Genomic DNA, 22,111 nt, shown 5'->3' on the forward strand with positions numbered 1-22,111 from the left:
ATAGCTTTTTACCATTGAAATGCACATAATAAAAAAGGCTATATTTACTCTATTCAAAAAGCTATTTTTTCCATTTGGCTCTTTAATATAGCATTTCCCATTGGAGATGCTCTTATATTCAAATGTTTTTTTTTTTTTATTTGCATTAAGGTATTTTTGTAATTATTGGATTGGTTTAAGGGTAAGGGTTGATTTGATGGTCAAACATTACCTTATATAATGACATTTTAATTTTTTTGGCATCGCCTTTTTGAGAAGGCAATGCATATGGCCAAATGCCATCCAAATTATCTTTTTTTTCTTCTCCATTCTCTCTCGAAATTAACACCTGGTAATTAAAATTCCTAGGTAATCCCTTTAGTTGAGGATATTAAGTATTAGTCCCTATTTTTTTGATTTGTAAGTTTTATCCTTAGTTTTTTTGTGAGTTTGTTTTTATTTATTTTCAATTTCATTGTTTAATCTAAATTTTTTATATTTTTTTTTTTTTCAAATATGTTCCTGATTCTTTTTTTTTCTTACCTCTTTTGTAAACTTTTTATTGTTTTTAATTTCATTTTTGATAAAAAATTTTTAATTTGTTATTTTTATAAAAAGAATTTGGTCCTTTTTTTTTTAGTGGTTTCTTCTTTTAATTCTTCATTTCAATTTAGCTGTTAAATCTAAAATTGCTTTGAAAATTTTTTTTCTTTAATTTTAATCATTATTATTTTAATTGCTATTTTTAATCATTTTTTATGATTGATTTTTTTTTTTAATTTTATTATTTGATATTTAATTTATTAAAATTTGATCCTCATTTTTTTGTGTTTTATTCTTTTAATTCTTTTGTAGAATTGATTTTTCTTTTCAATTTAGCCGTTCAATTCAAAATTGCTTTGAATATTTTTTTTTAATTTGATTATTATTCTTTTAATTCTTATTTTTTCTTTTGAATAATTTTTTATGATTGTATTTTTTTAAAATTTTATCATTTGATATTTAATTTATTAAAATTTAGCTTTCGTGATTTTTTCATGTTTGATGCTTTAGACGGTTTCTAGTTTTATAAGCTAACACAAGTTCATATTTTTTTTGACTTATTTTCTTTTTCAATCTCATTACTCGACGTTGATTTTTTTTTTAAATAAAATTCATGGTTTTTTTTTTCTTTTTTATGGGGTTATCCCAATCTCATTACTTGACCCACATATTTAGTAGGTTAATTAGGTGGGCTGATATATTTTTTTTGGCTTTTAATTATTGATTTTTTTGGATTATTTTGTGTGATTGAATTTTTTTTTTAAAAAATTTATCCTTTAATAATTAATTTATTAAGAATTGACCTTTGTGGTTTTTTTTTTGATATTAGGTTCTTCTGATGAAATGGCTCGGGACAAGGGTTGACATCGATTGTTTTTACTTTTTTTATTTATTTATTTCATTATTTCATATGTTTGTTTTTTTAAATTAGGTTTTGTGATTTTTTTGTTGAGTTATTTTGATTTTATTAGCGGGCTTGGTAGGCTAGTCCAAGCAGGTTGAGTGTTTTTTTTTTTTCTATAATTTTTTTTTTATATATTTAATTTTTTTAATTTATTTTTTTATAATTAATTAATTAAAAATCATAGTTATAATTTTTTTTATTTTTAATTAAATAACTCAAATCACATATTTAATGAATGAATTTAACTTATTATTATTAGTATTATTATTATTAATATTTTATCATTCCATATTGATTTTTCTCATTTTTCTTCTGTTAAAACTCCATTATGTCCGCTAAACAACCATTTTTTATTTTTATTTTTTATCCGACCCACAACTTTTTCAAAAGAATTGAAGCTTGATTTCCACTTCAATAATTAACGTTATCTATTCCTTTTAAAGGATTGAGGATATTCAGCTTGATATTTCAGATTCAAGTCGTGCTACTGAATTTTTAAAAACCTAGCATATTTGCTTTCATTTAACCTCATTTGTGAATGTAACTATTAGCGGTAACACAGTAAGGAGACACTGACGGAAAGCTGCTGCTGCTGAACTATCTTGCTTGCGAGGAGGAGGAGAAGGATCTGTCAAATCTTGGGTTTCGCCTTAATTTCCAATTGCAATCAGAACCAGGTATGTGCTGTTGCTGTAAGGAATTCCTGAATGGAGATTTTGCCAAAATTTCCATATGCAATTACTAAGGGTTTCGCTAATTTAGCATAAATATATGAATTAAACTAATTGAGAAGAAAAAGAGGCTTAATTTAATGGAAGAAATAGAGAGAATCATTGCTCGTTGTAAGAATTTTGTGATCAAGGAGTAGAAATTTGTGATAAGGCATCCTCCCATCCCATTTTTGTTCGTTGATTTTCTGCCTTTTTAACTTTGGAGGTAGATAAATTATTATTTTGTTTATTCTTTTTAGCTTTCAAGATTGCAGTAGCATTTTAACAGAGAAGATTGATTAAAAATATTTCTTCTTTGGATGGTTTTACTAAAGAAAAGTAATGAGTTGTTAATTTTTCAATTTTTAGCTGTTTCCTTGGTGATTTTCGGACTGCTTGTTTGTTTTCCAGAATTGAAATTTGTTTTTATAGCAGTAAAATGGGAATCTGCTCACGGTTAAGATTCTTGAAGTGTTATATATTTATTATGTGTCTGTGATGTTTAAGGTTTGATTTTCGAGGACAATCTGCTTCACTTGAATGTGATTGTATTTGGTTGTGGAAAAAGTTGTGTGTCTGAGGTTAGCAAATTTCCTCCTGGTTTGCTGCTGTACCACCCCTCGTTCTGTACAGACATCTGAAATTATATTATTCACAAGAAAGCAAGAAGTAGAAAAACATGCAAACAACTTCACAGCTTCACTCAATCTTTTACTACTCCAACAGGTATATTCCCTAACTTCTCGTTTGTGCTTGAATGACTAATTGGTTTTCATCTCTTTCTTTCATTTCTATTGAAGCTTTAACGTTTTGCAGAAGAAGCTACCTAAAACCCAATGGGTGGATAAAGACGAAATCGTTGAATTTCAGTCAACTTGGTTTCAGTAGACACTGTCAGATGTATAAATTTACATCACCTGTTCAACAAACCAAACTTTTTGTGATGCCCAACATGGATGATGGCCATCCATCTGTACCTATGTCTATTTTGGAAGAGGACACAAATACTAACCATGTGCCCAGTTCCGGAGGAGAGAAATTCTTGAGCAAATGGTCTCCTCCTAGGTACCTTTGGAGGGGATTATCTGCTCTTGTCTTGGCAGGTCAGGTAATTATCAGGAGTTTAATGGGAAAAATCCACTGGAGAAATACTCTACAACAGCTGGAGAGAGTTGGGCCGAGATCAGTTGGGGTCTGTCTCTTGACCTCTGCATTTGTTGGCATGGCTTTTACCATCCAGTTTGTTAGAGAGTTTACTAGATTAGGACTAAACAGATCTATTGGTGGGGTATTAGCTCTAGCCTTTTCAAGGGAGCTAAGTCCTGTGGTCACATCAATTGTGGTTGCTGGGCGTATCGGCAGTGCTTTTGCTGCAGAGTTGGGAACAATGCAGGTTTCTGAGCAAATTGACACATTAAGGGTTCTTGGAGCAGACCCGGTTGATTACTTGGTAATTCCAAGAGTGATTGCTTCCTGTCTTGCTCTCCCATTTTTGACTTTGATGTGTTTCACAGTGGGGATGGCATCCAGTGGCCTGCTGGCTGACAGTGTCTATGGGATTAGCATTAACATTATATTGGATTCAGCTCAGAGAGCTCTAAATTCATGGGATATAATTAGTGCAATGATCAAGTCAGGGGTTTTTGGTGCCATCATATCTATAGTGAGCTGTGCTTGGGGGGTTACCACAATGGGAGGTGCTAAAGGTGTTGGGGAGACGACAACTTCAGCTGTGGTTATCTCGCTGGTTGGTATATTTATTGCTGATTTTGCACTCTCATATTGCTTCTTCCAGGGAGCTGGAGATTCTCTGAAGAATTGCGTATAATCATTCAAGTTCTTTTGTAAGTCATTTATGATATTCAACTAGGCTTTTCTTCATGATTGCTGTTTGATGGATAATGCTTGCACATATAACCTGGAATCAGATCACTTTTCATGGTTAGTCAATCAGTTGTGTTGAAAAGGGTTAAGGATTCAGACTTTATGTCATCTTAAGTGTTTGATGTTTATCTTCAAATGCTATCGTTTTACTTATTTCTTGTCCTCTTATTTACCGCCCTTCAACTTTCAAGTGTACTTTAAAAAAAAAAAAAAAGATCCTGGTTGATGTTTCTGCTCATTAAGCTTCAATATCAAGATCTTTGTTGGATGCTGTCATTAGGTTAAAATTTCCTGTCATTTGGGTTCAACCAAGTCTGCTTAGCAAGTAAGAGTAGATGCTTATGTTCCTCTTCCTGCGATCGGCAGTTTCTTGAACGAGTGCTTCCTACTTTTTTTGGTTCTTCGCAAAATCTATTCGAATGTTTATTCACAGGTCAAGCGTTCAGCTTGGCTCTTTGCCCCTCTGCCACTATATGCAGTGTTCAAGTAATTATTTGAAACAGAGACATCATTTTTCTCTGTGAAGTCTGAGATATACCCTATACATTTCTTTGATCTATACAACACAATTCATATGACATCATTTATACGGTATGTGAATTCAATTTTCATTGCATGTGAAAATTATTTGTTCTTATCATACCCGATTAATGGAGAAAATGGCATCTTAACTATTGCTCCCATTTGAAAAAAACTATTTATAACATTTAATGGTGCTATTTTCATGTGACCGAGATTATTTCTAATGTATGGTATTTATATTTCAATATTTAATAATTTTATTTGATCACCATATAATTAAAATAATTTAAATTTTAAAATTAAAATGCCAAAATAAGTTCTTATAATAGAAAAATGAAGCTCGTTTTCCTCTTTTTCAAAAGAAAATACTACATATAAAAATTGAATTATGAAAAAAAAACTAAGAGGCTTTAGTGATTCACCATGACTTGTAAGTGAAAATACTACAGGTATTCGTAGTATTTTTATTTTTTCTTTCAATTTCTTTTTTATTCTGATTATTGCTTTTTTTAATTAATTTTATCATTTTATATTACATTGATTAGTGATTATGATTAATGATTTGTTTCATGTTGTTTTTCTTGATTTTTTTTTAAAAATTTGGTTTTATTATTTGTGAAAAATTAAAAATGAAGGTATTAAAATTGAAAGTAAGGTGAAATGATAGCCTTTTATTTTTTAAAAAAGCTTCTCCTTTTGTCCTTAATTTTTTTTTTTACTCCGGTCATTTATTTTTTTTAATCTTTCCACATTGTTTTTTATTAGAAATTTAGCTTGATGATTTCTTTTATATTGTTTTATGTTGGGCTATAGCAATTTTAAAAAAATTCTTGATATTGAGTTTATTGATTTTGAAAAAAAATAAAAAATCAGTGGAGTAAAATTAAAATTTAGTAAAATAGCAACTTTTTTATATATATATATATATATATATATAAAATCATTTTTTTGTTTTTTTTTTTTAATTAAATTCAGCCTTAAGATTTTGTTCATTTTTTTTCTTTGTAGTTTGAATAATGCATGATTTAGTTTAAAATTTTATTTTATTCATATTTTAATTTTTAAGTTTGAAAGAGAAAAGAGTGAGTTGTTGGAAAACAACAGAGGAGTGTGAATCATTGGTTGATCCAATTTTGTTGAAAAAAATAATCAAATTTGATGTTAAAGGGTTTATTTTTAAGAGATGAGTGCTATTAAGGTATTTTTTAGCTTCTATATCATCTTGAAAATAGATCAAGGATGAAATAAATTTTGTGTGTGTTTTTTAACCGGTTTAAGGGTTTTTTGAGTTAGGAGAATTTGCCTTTTAAAGTTATAAGAGTGTTTTTAGGAGGAAATAGATAAAAAAAAAAAAAAAATTGGGTTTTTTTTTTTAGATAAACAACTTTATAACTTGACTTTTCAACTTTTTATTTTTGTTTTTTTATATATAATATATATTTTATGATGACCAAAATTAGGCCACAAATGCATTATCTACTTCTTATATTGTTTTAATTTTTTTTTTCAATGTTAAAATAAATAAATAAATAAAGGTTAAGGAGCACGAGCATGAATTTATTTTTAATGGTCCAAGCATGGTGGGTTATCCAATCCACATGTCTACCTTTTTAATTTTTTTCAATAATTGATATTTAATTTCTTGAAATTTAAATATAATATATAAAATTTCTTTTAAATTCTTAGACTAATTAAAAATGTTTTTTAGATATTATTTTATTAAATTCATTTAACTTTTACATTTTCCTTAAACAGTTGTTCTTTTTGTACAACTTCATTCTAATCATTTTTTATATAATTTTATGCAATTTACTTTAATGTGATTTTTTTATTTTGTTTTATAATTCAATAAAATAATTTGAGAAAAATGTTACTTAATTACTAGAAAACTGCAAATACAAACAGAACTATCAACAAAACAAAACCCTAGTAATTTACAATGATATTTATCAATAAAATATTTCCTTGTTATGTCCCTCGATATACACTAATAATTTTTTTTTTTATTGGTATATATCGAGAGAATTACAATGGATGAAAAAAGAAAAAAGAAAAATGTAGTGTCATTATTATAGACAGTATTACTGATGAAATAAACTCATCGATAATATTTAAGTTATAACCTGACAAACGATTCTTATCTCCCATTTTTTTTTCTTCTTCCCTTTTTATTTTGCAAAAAATAGCACACAACATTCCTATATTTTCTCTCAAATCAAGCTTCCATCATCACAAATTCAGCCATCCCAACACTCAATTTGTCAGCATTCTTAATTTGGTTTTTTTTTTTTTTTTTTTTTTTTTTTTTTTTAAGATTGACCACATCATGTAAGCAAAACTAATTTTTTTTTTTTTGTTGTAATCCATTTTTAAAATGTGTTTTTTTTTTTAGCATTTTGATGTAGTATATGTAGTTTCTTAGTATGTTCACTTGTTTTATACCTTTTTCCCATTAAAAAAAATGTTGTATGAATGCATGATTTGTACATGTTAGGGCTTATTTGATATTTTAAAATATTATATTTATTTGTAATTCGATAAAATTGAGTTTCATTTTGTGACTTAGATGTTTTGTATTGAAATAAATAATGATTGATTAATAGGTACACTTTATATTTTATCAATTTTATTGTTAAGTTGAAAATTTTAGTAAATGTGGAGGAATTTGAATTTTATAGAAAATTGATAATGATTTAAGGGTGCTATTAAATATATTGAATAAATTTGAGTTAAACCAATGATAGCTAATTAGTTGGGTATCGATAATTTGTTTAGTTTACATTATTAACTAATACATGTTGTCATTAATATTCTATATAGTTTTATATAAATAATAAATGATCATTCTTAGTGTTGTTCTAGGATAAGGGTAACATAAGCACTTAAGGAGGGGGGCAATTAGGTATTTAAAGTAAAACTACAAATTAAAAACTTTTTACCTAATAACATGCAATTCTAAACACACAACCAAATGCATAAGCAATAAACAATATAAATAAGATAATTACAGAGTGCAAGTTTAGAGAGAGTACACTAAGTTTTATACAGATTTGGCAAACCACCTACTCCTCTGCTTGAACTTCTGTTCAAGAGTTCCACTATCATACACAAGTTTTCTTAGAAGGTAAGACCAAATCGTTACATGTAAGTGCAAGATCAAACCCAATCCTTTTACGAGCTTAGGATCAAACTCTTATCCCTAATTTTTTTAAGGGCTAAAGACTAGAAAACCTTTTACCAATACTTGTATTAAACCACTTACAATTTAGTCTCTAGAAGACTTTTTCAAATGTTTAACGTGTCACTTACACTTTCCACAATATATTCTTTTAGTAGAGTTGATTTGAGTAATAATTAAGCTTTTTTAGAGGACTTTGCCAATTCACACTTAACCTTGTTTTTGGATGATTACAAGTGAAATAAAGGTGTTATAAGTTGTTTTTAAGAGGGAGTATGCTTAGATTCTTGCCTTAGGAGTTCCACACTTATTTTGGTCAAATGAAGGGCTGTTTGTAGGCTTAGAAAAAAAATTAGCCGTTAGACACAATTTTCTATATATTAGGGAATTAGTCAGACCCTTGTAGAATTGGTCAAATTATTTTGAAGAACCCTAAGAGTTTTTGGAAATTTTCTAGAAACGAACTAGCTGTTTTGAGAAATAGCTGGACCGGTTTGAGAAACGGTATATGGTTAGACCGTTTTGGCTATTGTCCATAATTTGTCATGATTTTGTGTTTTAGTCCTTTCTTGGTTTTTTTTGTTTTGGTTTTTTGGGTTTGTTTAGATTGTGTGGGTATTATAGGTGTCCTAAACAAGTTTAGTGCTATTTGGCAAAACTTTATTATAAAAACTTGATCAAGGAAGTCAACAAACATATTAAAATATTTTTCTTTTAAGCATTATAACATAGCATTTAAAAGATTTATGGAATACATCATGAGTTATCAATATGATATGTATATATCAAAACTATATCAAATCAATTTTTAATATTGACATATAACATATATATTAATTAATAACATTAATAATCAATGTTTATATTATCATCAAAACATAATGAAAAACCACATTAAATCATCACCGTAGCAATAAAGCTAACAATCTTCCTTTTTTTATTGATAATAAAACATTGATGCATATGATGCAATAAACACTTATTCCTCTTTTTTGTCATCCAGCAAAAAGGTATACATAAACATCTCCCATTTTATGGAAAAACATATTAAAAATAATTTTTCAGAAAAACTAATTCCTAGTTAATTGCTGCACAATTTTGCTATTTTATATAACAAATATATCTATATTTACTAAAACACCTTTATATTAAGTTTGGGTATCTTTTTGTTCAACCAAATGCCTTTTCTCGATCATCTTTTAAAATACTATATATATATATATTATATATATAAAATCTTCTCTCTCTAAAATTTCTTTTCTAATAATTCAATACTATTCCATTTTATTTTATTTTATTTTAACTAGCTCATTCCATTCTCGGTTCTGAATTATCAATAATTTTATTAATTTCATAAAATTTGATCGAGAGTTTACAATTTACCATCATTTTTATTTTACTTCTCATTAATCAATTCATTACGTTGAAGTCTTTTGTTAGGGTTTTACAGAGTTTCCACCGAGTCATTTCCATATCTAAATTATAAATTTTCAGGGTTTCACACTAGGGGTCATTTTATCATTTGTTCATAAACCCCTAACATCCTATTATTTGAACATTGACCCCTCTTGGTCTTACGTATTTATTTTACCCCTATAATTTTTTTTTTCTAACAATTTAGCATTATATTAACTTTTCATTTCCTTATTTCACCATTTTTTCTTGATTTATGTTTTTTTTTAATTTAATTTAACCCTTTTTTCTATCCGTTAAATTTCTCATATTTTAATAGCCTAGAAAAATTATAACCATGGGTTTACACTAATATTCTTATAAATACAAAATGATAGGGTTTTGTCATCTACTGATCCCGACAAAGCTGCGGTAACCATCATTTAATCAATCATCTTAAAAGATAAAAATATTTGCAAAACACATGCATGGAGGATTGTGGAATCATCGTTCTTTGCATCATCGAGATGATATTGAACGACAAAAAGATACCACAGAAGATACCTTTGAAAATATTTTATACCATAAAATAATTAATTAATATGACTTAAAGTTTTCCAATGCAATTTAATAAATTTTATTGAGTAAACTAAGATATACATATCCGTTAGGGATTTAGTTAACAATTAACTTAATTCATTTTTATCTTTTCTTCACATTCATTACAACAATTCCATGAACATCCTAGAGATTTATCCCTTGACCCAGACTCGAGTAATTTGCCCTCTTTCAGGGTATCTAGTTTCACAGCCCAGAATAGGATACTAGTTACTAAACAAGAAACTAGCCATGCAATCCAGAACATGACACTAGTCCTTAAACCAAAGAACTAGTCATTTAGCCTGGAACAAGGCAATAATATCATATTAGATAATAATACAATTAAATAATAAAGAATCTAAATTTAATGTCTTAATAATTTAAATTGAACATAATTAATAAGGTGCTGAGTATTTATCTAATTCTAAGCTCTATGTGTGAGATATGAAAATTAGGAAAACTCAAGCTTCGTTTATAATATTTCCCGTTCTTTTTATCCTATGTCATTTTTTCCCCCCACCATTTAAAGAAAACACATTTTCTTTAAATTCTTCATTTTACCACGCAACTTCCATGTATCATATCATCGTTTTAGCTTCATTTTACACAAACAAATCAATACATAAACAATTTACTTCTCCAATACAATTCCTTTACCTTTTGGTTGAAATACCAAAAAGAAAAGGATATGTTTTCTTTTTAAAATTCTTAAAACCAAGTTATCAATTAATTATCCCATGATTAATTCATTGTAATTCTAACCTTTTCCATTATCAATTTCTTTAAACATACTTATCCCTGTCATTTTCTTTATTTGGTCGAATGCTTCCATTTAGGTGGGGGTATATTTTCTTTCAAATTTCTATTAATCAATTCTTCACTCATTCATCAAATGTTTAATCAAACACACCCTAGCAAAATCCTATGTTAACAATTCTCCACCTTTTTGTTTTTTTTAAAACCTTATATGATGCGAACTTCTTGAACACGCGGTTAAATAACCCACATACAAAGACACCAATTCCCAGAAAACCAAGTAAATTAGGTTTGATAGGAGTATGGCATGAAGATAACTTGTACATAGGAACTAATATTATTGGAAACGAAAACCCCACCCTAATGAATGTTGATTCGCAAATGAGAAGTATAGAGATGAAGCCACGAAGTCAGTTGTTCTTCGATAAGTCATTTTTTTTTTTTTGTTATTTAGAGAATAAAGGAAGGGAGAGTATCTCACCAACACACACAAAGTGCGACAAATAAGAAGTTTTATTATTCTGAATTATCTAACTTACATGTCTGGTTATACTTTTACTTGTACTGACTCTAGACTGAAACAAACCCTAATGGACCCCTTATGTGGACTTATATGATGTCCACTTCTAATTTAACCCAAATAATATAAATAAACCCTAACTAAGAAGAAAATAATAATAACAATAATAAATCTGAATTTAATATCTTAAATATAATAGGATCAAATTTGCTGCTCTTAGTTTCCTTGTTTGCAAAGTATTCTTAGCTGACATAGAAACTTATCTAATGATAGATTCCTATTATAATAAGGATATAATAATTGTTTCCATACATCATAAGGATTCCACATTAATATGGAGTCCATACCACATATGGAAACTATGTTGTTGACCATTAAATATCCTTGAAAGATTAGGAAATTCCCAAAACCAGCTGCCACATCCTTGTAGTAAGAGAATCCTAGCCAAATATAAAGTTCACAAGTTAAAAGAAAGTAAATAACAAAATTCATACAGCCTCTGTTGACAAGTATTGTGATGCCTTTCTGAACTCTGATTGACTTGAAATTTTAACCTAAGGTAGGATAACATGTCAGAAGACTACACATAAAATTGCAGCCTGGTCCAATGATCAGATTGAGAATTATAACTATTGCTGTGAAACTGAACAGTTGCATATTTTACGTCAAAATCAGAATCTGATTGTTTTTTTAATTTCTTGGATCGTATCATTCTTTCTCTTTTTAAGATGAATCATCCTCGAATCATTAATAGGGATGAAGGACAAAGTTTTAGCTTTTTTCTGAAGCCTTTAGAGTTCTTTTCTTGTCAAAAATCATCGCCAACAATTTTGGATAAATGTAGTAACCCTTCTTTTTGGTCTATCATCATTGCTGCATTTTTGCTCCTCTCTTTCTAAAGTTTGCTGGGCATCGACTAATGCCATTAACATATCAAGTTCTTGCTGCATCTTCTTTAAAATACATGATAGACTTTTGGTTTCTTTTTTCAGAACACTAATCTTTTTATTTCTCTTCTTTTGATAGCATCTCTCTTTTTGAATCCTTATTTTCTTTTGCCATAATTCCTCATCATAATACATGAAATCCTGATTGTAATACTCCCTTTGCATTTTATTTTGTATCAGAACCTAAAACAAAAGCTAATGACAGTAAAGAAAGTAAGAAGACACTAAGGATTGAAAAATAACCCAAAATTACATGGATTTTCAATTGACGAATGTAACAAACCCTTTTAGAGTTTAGACCCAAATTTGGACCAAACCAAACAAATTTTAAATGGTTTGAAATTTGATATTTAGATTGAATTCACCCCAAAAACCAAGAATATCAAGTTTGATTTAATTCTAAATTGTTTTAATATATGGATGCGAAACTGACGCAAATTCGCCCTTTTAAAATCCGAATTTAAAACCTAAACCAAATGATCTCCAAATGAGTTGAAAATTGATATATTGTGTGATTTCACCCTAAATAACAAGAATATCAATTTTGACATAATTATAATATGGTTTGATAAGCGGACGCAAAACAAAAGCGAAACAAACCCCTTTGTCCTAAATAACATTTTCTAATTTTTTTTTTACTCTAAAAAGAAATTCTGGATAGAAAGAATAATATGACACCTTATTTTTTTAATCTCAAAGACTCAATTCAATGCAATTAATCAAGAATAACTTTGGAAGAAGACAATTTGACCTAAATTGAATTTTAAACAAGATAAGACTCGAAACAAAGACAACACAAAGAAAAATTGATATGGAAGATAAAAAAAAAATACAAGAAATAAAAGGATATAACCTGATTAATGGAGTTAAGCTCTACTACCAAATGTTGTGAATCTCTTGAACATATAGTCAAGTAACCCATATGAAAAGACACCAATACTTGGAAAGCCAAGTAAATCAGGTTTGATAGGAGGGCGATACAAAGATAACTTATGCGTAGGCACTAGCATTATTAAAAATAGAAACCACACCCAACAGATATTGATTCACAAACAAGAAGTATAAGGATGACGCCACGAAGTCCACGTAAAATTTTAGACTGATCCAACGATCGAATTGGGAATTATGATTGTTGCCGCGAAACTGAATAGTTGCACATTTTACGTTAGAATCCAAATCTGATTGTTTTTTCGTTGCTCGAATCGTATCACTGTAAAAAGGGAAAGGTAATTTTTCTTCAATTTTGTCTAAAATTGAAACCTTACCCATTACTTATTCATCCAATTAACCACTAATTTCTCATCAAATCAACAATCATCCCATCACAACAACATAAAACATTTTTCTAATTATACTAAAAGTCTTAAACTTTCCACAATCACAAAAACACAATAAAAACTTAGTTTGAGAGGGTATATTACCTTCCAAAAAAGATGAAAATGAAAGATCAAAGCTTGGATGGCACCCATAAAATCACTTCTCTTTCTCCTTTTTTTTCTTTGAAATTGTATCCCCCAACAAGAAAAACTTGATTTTTCTTTCATTTTTCCTTTTTTAATCACTCATAATCCTGTTGTAACCTCTTAATCTACCTCTTTTTGTGATTTATGGTGAATGTTTTCAAGTTTTCTCTCAAAATTTCCTCTCCTTTCTTTCTTCTCTCATGATTGGCCAAAAGTGTTAAAAATGAACACTATTCATGTATTTCTAGGTCCCCTAAATTTGTTGTTACAATCCTATCCTTTAGTTCTTTATTTGGATAAGTATTCTTTTTACTAGGATTTATTTCCATGGCCTATGCGTGAACTTTACCGTTTCCAAATATTTTTATATGAAAAATATTATTTTCCAAATTTATTTCACATTATTACACACATGTATATTTTATTTTAATTTAACCCTATTTTAATCTCCCATGTTAAATCTCCTATTGATGCCAAAATCCTACTAGGGTTTACACGAATGGTTCCAATAATATTTATAGCCCTTGAACTATTTTATTTTGTTAAAGAGGTGGAGAGTCATTTCCTTTTGAAAACATAGGTGAGAAGAAAATATCTTTTACACATTAATCTTGATGGAAATAAGCCTTACATCAACATTAATGTTTATGGAAATATGATGGATTCGTAGTATATTTTATAAAGTATATTGCATGCAACATTAATGTTGATGTGAATAACCATTAATCAACATTAATGATGATTGGAACAAGACAAGCTTTTGGAAGACTTTTACATGCTTAGGAGTGTAGATAAATAACTAGCCTAAATTCTTGTTATTTTATGTTAAGAACTATAATATAGCCTTGTGACCTGGGATGAGGCTTATAAAGACTTCCACTTTTGGGTATATTTAGACCTGAAATGATATTAAACTCAAAGTTGTTAGGTCAGATATTTGGCCAAACCTATACACACTCAAGCTCAACATGTGGATGAAATCAAGGATGTTGGGTTAGGCATCTTTCCAGACCCATATATACTTGGGATCAATACACAGCTGAACCAAAAGTTGCTAGGTCTGGTGTTTTGCCAAGCTTGCAGGTACTTAGGCTCAGTGTGTTACTAAGTGGCCGTTTGGTATTGTAGCTATGGGTAAGGTTCACCCGCAGCCATATATATTGCTATTTGGTTAAGAAAAAAACACAATTTTATTTTGATAGGACCCACCATAAATTGTGCTGCAAGTTTACCAGGAGCATAATTTATGTGCCTTGCAAACAGTAGCTCCTCCACTGTCCACGTGAACAATGGAGAATAAAGGAAAACTGTAGTAAACTAGAAAGGGAAAGAGCAAGCTTTCATTGAAAAAGAAGAGCAGCCCCAAGTTCATTTAATACTGATCACTTTCTAGTAATATTGGATCCTTTATCAAGAGCAATGAAGAAAATCAGGAGAGGTAAAACGAGGAAAATCCAAGTAGATCCTGTAAAAAAAAAAAAAAAAATCCAAGTAGAGGATAGCGAGCGCACCCTACGTCCGGGACCTAATTTAGGATTGTGGAAAATTACCTCACAAGATAGCATCCAAAATCCAAAGATTCATTTGAATCGCCTGGCTGCATTGACAAGAAATTAATGGGTTATTCATTTGCAACATAACAAACATATCATTGTGAATCTTCTCATATAGACCTCTTGCCAAAAATTTAAAAACCTAGATCCACAATATAATTCACTCTCCACTGTTCACGTGAATAGTGAAAAGTGTATCCATTATTCATGGTCGGATCGAGTCCGACCCAAATCAAAGTGTCAGGTGTTTAGGTTTATCCTAGTGAAATAAAAAAAATCCAAAACAATTTCTCAGATATTATGTTTTATTTGAAAAACTAGTGTTTAATATTATTCAATGACACTATATAATTACATTAGAAGGAGATCGCATGAAGACATAGCATTTACAGAATTTGATCACAGGTCCAATTTTGTTCCTGTTGATATTTTACCTGATGTTGTTTCACGCTCAAGAAGCCATGAAAATTGTAGTCCTTGTCGGATGGATTTTGTATGTGATAGAATTGCAAATAGTTTAATGGAAAAATAAAAAATAATTTATATAAAGTATTGTTTATTTCAGGATGTAATAGCAGTAGTTAAATGTACAATATTTCAATTAAAAACCATCAATATTAATGTCTTTTTTAATTATTTTATAACCTCAATTTGAAAAAGCATTTTTAACGTAACATATTAAATTACTTTTTGTCCAACCTTAATTTCAACCACAGTTTTAACAAAACATATATTTTTCTAAACCAACCTCAACTAAAAGTACTTTTTATAAAACAATTTTTTTCAAACTACAACCACAACAGCTACAGCAATACCAAACACACTCAAGCCAAAAAATATTGGGTTTGACATCTTGCCAAGACCCCAAGGACTTGAGCTTAATACGTAGCTAAATCTAAGGGTGTTGGGTTTGGTGTCTTGCCAAACCGACATGCATTTGAGCTTAGCACACAGCTAAGCATAAAGGCGTTGGGTGTGACATCTCGCCAGACCCACGTGCATATAGACTCATCATGTAGTTGAGTTTAAAAATATTGAGTCTAATATCTTATTAGATTCATATGCATTTGAGCATAATACACAACTGAATCTAATAGGTATTGGGTTTGGAAGCAAACCATACTCATAATATCCAGGCTTGATATTCTATAAATCTTAGGTATGATGGGTTAAAATCCTATTTTTAGCCCCTTTTCATGACGTTATTTTTAAACAAATGAATAGTGTATAGATTTTACTTATCCATCACATAGAATGTTAGAAATTAGCCTGTATCTAGTTAAATGGTTATTTTTTTCTTCACCAATACAATTGGAGGTGGTTTTTTTCACCGTCCTTTTGACTTGAAAAATCTTCTTCTGCTGTATTGAGAGTGCATCCGTCAAGTTGGCGGCTCACACTTGAAATGCATCCATCAAGTGAACGGCTGCTCAGCCTGCTCTTATCATGGATCGTTAGCTGAAACATCAATTTCAGTTCTTGTAACAATCCCAAGCTGAATTTGATTGTTGATAAAATAGATCATGATATGATAATATTAAAAATATTATTTTAATATAAAAAATACTTTAAAAATTGACAAATCAAACTCCCAAACAATCCTTCGCTATTTCCCGTACGTAGGTGCTTACGTTAGAAATTATTCTCCGATGACCATTTGGTCTCGCCCGCACTCACTTTCTCTATTTGTGGCGGTTTCGTTTCGACTGCTTCGCCACTGTGTCAATTAACAATAGAGTTCTTAAGAACAAGAGAGATGGCAGCAGTGAAAAGGATCAAGCTGGGTTCGCAGGGTCTTGAAGTATCAGCACAGGGACTTGGATGCATGGGCATGTCTGCCTTCTACGGCCCTCCAAAGCCTGAATCGGACATGATCGCCCTCATCCACCATGCTGTCAACACCGGGGTCACTTTACTCGACACCTCTGATATCTATGGACCCCACACCAACGAAATCCTTCTGGGCAAGTCCTTGAAGGCGGGAGGATTACGAGAGAGAGTTGAATTGAAAATAACAAGGAAATGAATACAATACCTATTCCACTTAAAATCGTTAATTATATATAGAAATAACCCTTACATCAACATTAATGTTTATGGAAATATGATGGATTCGTAGTATATTTTATAAAGTATATTGCATGCAACATTAATGTTGATGTGAATAAGCATTAATCAACATTAATGATGATTGGAACAAGACAAGCTTTTGAAAGACTTTTACATGCTTAGGAGTGTAGATAAATAACTATCCTAAATTCTTGTTATTTTATGTTAAGAACTATAATATAGCCTTGTGACCTGGGATGAGGCTTATAAAGACTTCCACTTTTGGGTATATTTAGACCTGAAATGATATTAAACTCAAAGTTGTTAGGTCAGATATTTTGCCAAACCTATACACACTCAAGCTCATCATGTGGATGAAATCAAGGATGTTGGGTTAGGCATCTTTCCAGACCCATATATACTTGGGATCAATACACAGCTGAACCAAAAGTTGCTAGGTCTGGTGTTTTGCCAAGCTTGCAGGTACTTAGGCTCAGTGTGTAACTAAGTGGCCGTTTGGTATTGTAGCTATGGGTAAGTTTCACCCGCATCCATATATATCCAGACCCATATATACTTGGGATCAATACACAGATTTACTGAACCAAAAGTTTGCTTTAGGTCTGGTTAATGTTTTGCCAAAGCTTGCAGGGACTTAGGCACAAACTCATGGTGTAACTTTCTCTAATAGTGGCCGTTTGGTATTGTAGCTATGGGTAAATTGGTTCACCCGCAGCCATATATATATGCTATTTGGTTAAAGAAAAAAACACAATTTTATTTTGATAGGACCCACCATAAATTGTGCTGCAAGTTTACCAGGAGCAATAATTTATGTGCCTTGCAAAAAGTAGCTCCTCCACTGTTCACGTGAACAGTGGAGAACACTAAAGGAAAAATCTGTAGTAAACTAGAAAGGCTCTGACGAAAAGAGCAAGCCTTTCATTGAAAAGAAGAAGCAGCCCCAAGTTCATTTAATACTGATACTTTCTAGTAATATTGGATCCTTTATCAAGAGCAATGAAGAAAATCAGGAGAGGTAAAACGAGGAAAATCCAAGTAGAGGATAGCGAGCGCAGCCTACGTCCGGGACCTAATTTAGGATTTGTGGAAAAATTACCTCACAGATAGATCCAAAATCCAAAGATTCATTTGAATCGCAACAAAATATGGCTGCATTGACAAGAAATATTTTTTCATATGGGTTTATTCATTTGCAACATAACAAAATCATATCATGTGAATCTTCTCATATAGACCTCTTGCCAAAAATTTAAAAACCTAGATCCACAATATAATTCACTCTCCACTGTTCACGTGAATAGTGAAAAGTGTATCCATTATTCATGGTCGGATCGAGTCCGACCCAAACCTATAGTGTCAGGGGTGGAGGGTTTAGGTTTATCCTAGTGAAATAAAAAAAATCCAAAACAATTTCTCAGATATTATGTTTTATTGAAAATTGATTGAAAAACTAGTGTTTTAATATTAATTCAATGACACTATATAATTACATTTAGAAGGAAATCGCATGAAGACATAGCATTTACAGAATTTGATCACAGTTCAATTTTGTTCCTGTTTGATATTTTACCTGATGTTGTTTTCACGCTCAAGAAGCCATGAAAATTGTAGTCCTTGTCGGATGGATTTTGTATGTGATAAAATTGCAAATAGTTTTAATGGAACAATAAAAAATAATTTATATAAAGTATTGTTTATTTCAGGATGTAATAGCAGTAGTTAAATGTACAATATTTCAATTAAAAACCATCAATATTAATGTCTTTTTTTTAATTATTTTATAACCTCAATTTGAAAAGCATTTTTAACGTAAACATATTAAATTACTTTTTGTCCAACCTTAATTTCAACCACAGTTTTTAACAAAACATATATTTTTCTAAAACCAACCTCAACTAAAAGTACTTTTTATAAAAACAATTTTTTTTCAAACTACAACCACAACAGCTACAGCAATACCAAACACACTCAAGCCAAAAAATATTGGGTTTGACATCTTGCCAAGACCCCAAGGACTTGAGCTTAATACGTAGCTAAATCTAAGGGTGTTGGGTTTGGTGTCTTGCCAAACCGACATGCATTTGAGCTTAGCACACAACTAAGCATAAAGACGTTGGGTGTGACATCTCGCCAGACCCACGTGCATATAGACTCATCATGTAGTTGAGTTTAAAAATATTGAGTCTAATATCTTATTAGATTCATATGCATTTGAGCATAATACACAACTGAATCTAATAGGTATTGGGTTTGGAAGCAAACCATGCTCATAATATCCAGGCTTGATATTCTATAAATCTTAGGTATGATGGGTTAGAATCCTATTTTTAGCCCCTTTTCATGACGTTATTTTTAAACAAATGAATAGTGTATAGATTTTACTTATCCATCACATAGAATGTTAGAAATTAGCCTGTATCTAGTTAAATGGTTATTTTTTCTTCACCCAATACAATTGGAGGTGGTTTTTTCACCGTCCTTTTGACTTGAAAAATCTTCTTCTGCTGTATTGAGAGTGCATCCGTCCAAGTTGGCGGCTCACACTTGAAATGCGTCCATCAAGTGAACGGCTGCTCAGCCTGCTCTTATCATGGATCGTTAGCTGAAACATCAATTTCAGTTCTTGTAACAATCCCAAGCTGAATTTGATTGTTGATAAAATAGATCATGATATGATAATATTAAAAATATTATTTTAATATAAAAAACACTTTAAAAATTTACAAATCAAACTCCCAAACAATCCTTCGCTATTTCCCGTACGTAGGTGCTTACGTTAGAAATTATTCTCCGATGACCATATGGTCTCGCCCGCGCGCCCGCACTCACTTTCTCTATTTGTGGCGGTTTCGCTTCGACTGCTTCGCCACTGTGTCAATTAACAATAGAGTTCTTAAGAACAAGAGAGATGGCAGCACTGAAAAGGATCAAGCTGAGGTCACAGGGTCTTGAAGTATCAGCACAGGGACTTGGATGCTTGGGCATGTCTGCCGACTACGGCCTTCCAAAGCCTGAATCGGACATGATCGCCCTCATCCACCACGCCGTCAACACCGGGGTCACTTTACTCGACACCGCCGATGTCTATGGACCCCACACCAACGAAATCCTTCTGGGCAAGGCCTTGAAGGCGGGAGGATTACGACAGAGAGTTGAATTGAAAATAACAAGGAAATGAATACAATACCTATTCCACTTAAAATCGTTAATTATATATAGAAAAAAACCTTATTGTAGCTGTGAGACAATTCATCATAGATTAGCACAATAAATTTTCTTTTTTTTTCCTTCTCCACACAAACCAAAAGCTTAGCTAGTAGGGGTAGAATTTTCTTTTCCAATGGATCTATTAGGCATTACAAAATTGGTCAGGAACAAATTAATTGATACATTTTTTTTTTTGCATTGTTAAATTACTTTATCTTTTTATTATTATTTACATAGTAAAACTATCATTACACCTTTTCAGAGAAAATAAACATTAAACTAGCATATCGGGGCTTTTTTATATTTTTAGTTTTTTGAACAGTGAAGTCACAAAATTACCCTAAAAAAAAAACATCATACGCCTGGTTTCAAGGGTATTTTTGGTTTTTACTTATGTTTTTTTTATTTTGTTATTTATGGGTTGGCCTAAGAACTGTTTAGTCATTTTGAAAAATTAAATATTATTAGAAAAAAACTTGTTGACGTGTTAGTGCATGACAATTCCCATGAGAGGCCCATGTAAGGCCTTTTGGTTACCAAATTTCACCATATAGGCCAACATTAGGAGAGGCGCATCGTCCTCTTTTTGGTAGTGTGGTGTATGCTTGTGGCGGAGGCACGGATGGCTTATAGCATATCTGTTTTCTCCCTCTCTTTTATCTCTCTCCGCTAAAAATTCATGTCAGCCCATCCAAAAAACAGTTATGTCCTCCATTTTGGGATTCTATCAATCTTGGCTCTCATTATTTCAATTATTATTTGTTTTGCTTTTAATGCTTTTTGGGTTTTAGATTATTTTTTTCAATTTTATCCTTGAGAATTTTATTTAATTGATTTTTTATATCTAATTTGGTCCTTATTAATTTGATTACTCTTTTTTGGTGTTTTATCCTTTTCTTGATTTATTAGTTTTTCAATTTCATCCTTGATCATTTTATTGCATTTATTTTTTTATCCAATGTTGGTCCTTTTTTTTATTGCTATTTTCTTATTCTTTTCTTATTTATCATTTTTTTTTAATTTTATCTCTCAACATCTTATTTTATTTAGGCTTTTTTAATCTAATTTGGATTCTCATTCTTTTTATTACTATTTTCTTATCCTCTTCTTAATTTAACTTTTTTTTTCAATTTAGTCTCTAATTATTTTTTATTTAGTTTTTATACTAGATTTAGTCTGCATTGCTTGGATTTGAGATTATTTTGTAATTGGATATTCTACTCTTTTTTTTTTTTTTTTTTGCCTTTCTCATGAACTAGGTATGATAAGTTCATTTTTTTTGTCATTTTGTTATAGATTGATTTTTTTTTTCTCAAATTCATCATTTGAAATTTGGGTTATTGGGCCTTGAACTTTGTTACTAGTCCCATTTTTTTTAGGTTATTCTAATCTCTATCTCAAGTAACAATTTAGTCGAGTGAACTCGGGTTGATTCAAGTTTTTTTCCTTGATTTTTTTTAATTGATTTTTTTTTGCAAATTCATTCTTTGACATTAGATTATTGGGTCTTGAGCTTTTATGATTTGCTTTGCCTTTTGTTTTGTGGAAAGTGTGGATTAGTCAAGTTAACCCGAGTTATCTTATTTTATTTTTCAAAGTTTTTTTTTTTATTTAGCTTTGGTGTTTTTTACTAGGTTCTTCTTTTTAAAGTCTAATTCTTTTTATCTCGATCTCATATTGTGAGTGGTTGGTTAATTAAGTTAACTTGAGTTGACTCAGGTTTTTTTTTTCTCGACCTTTTTAAAAAATGATTTTTTTCTTAATTTCATCATTTGATATTAGATTATTAGCCCTCAATTTTTGTCATTATTTTTTGTTTTTCTTTATGTGAGGTTATCTTGAGTGTAGGTTTGTCAAATTAACCCATTTTAGCTCGAGTT

At 30.4% G+C, this 22,111-nt stretch overlaps 1 protein-coding gene across 1 annotated transcript; it reads left to right on the forward strand.

Annotated features, from left to right (window-relative positions):
• The first annotated feature begins 1,776 nt into the window (after window positions 1-1,776).
• LOC118043915 (protein TRIGALACTOSYLDIACYLGLYCEROL 1, chloroplastic) lies at window positions 1,777-4,173 on the forward strand. The gene is made up of 3 exons (XM_035052038.2): window positions 1,777-2,103; window positions 2,644-2,862; window positions 2,953-4,173. The coding sequence occupies exons 2-3, from the start codon at window positions 2,816-2,818 to the stop codon at window positions 3,962-3,964; spliced, it is 1,059 nt and encodes a 352-aa protein (XP_034907929.1). The 5' UTR covers window positions 1,777-2,103; window positions 2,644-2,815; the 3' UTR covers window positions 3,965-4,173.
• Window positions 4,174-22,111: the final 17,938 nt, after the last annotated feature.

The sequence above is a fragment of the Populus alba genome, chromosome 2 (assembly GCF_005239225.2).
Source record: "Populus alba chromosome 2, ASM523922v2, whole genome shotgun sequence".
NCBI classification, from domain to species: Eukaryota; Viridiplantae; Streptophyta; class Magnoliopsida; order Malpighiales; family Salicaceae; genus Populus; species Populus alba.

What these genes read in the sequence shown, in the direction of transcription:
- LOC118043915 (XM_035052038.2), top strand. Translation starts at nt 2,816, where the DNA reads ATGCAAACAACTTCACAGCTTCACTCAATCTTTTACTACTCCAACAG. An exon ending in ATCTTTTACTACTCCAACAG is followed by an intron (nt 2,863 to 2,952) that starts GTATATTCCCTA and finishes AACGTTTTGCAG; the next exon opens with AAGAAGCTACCTAAAACCCA.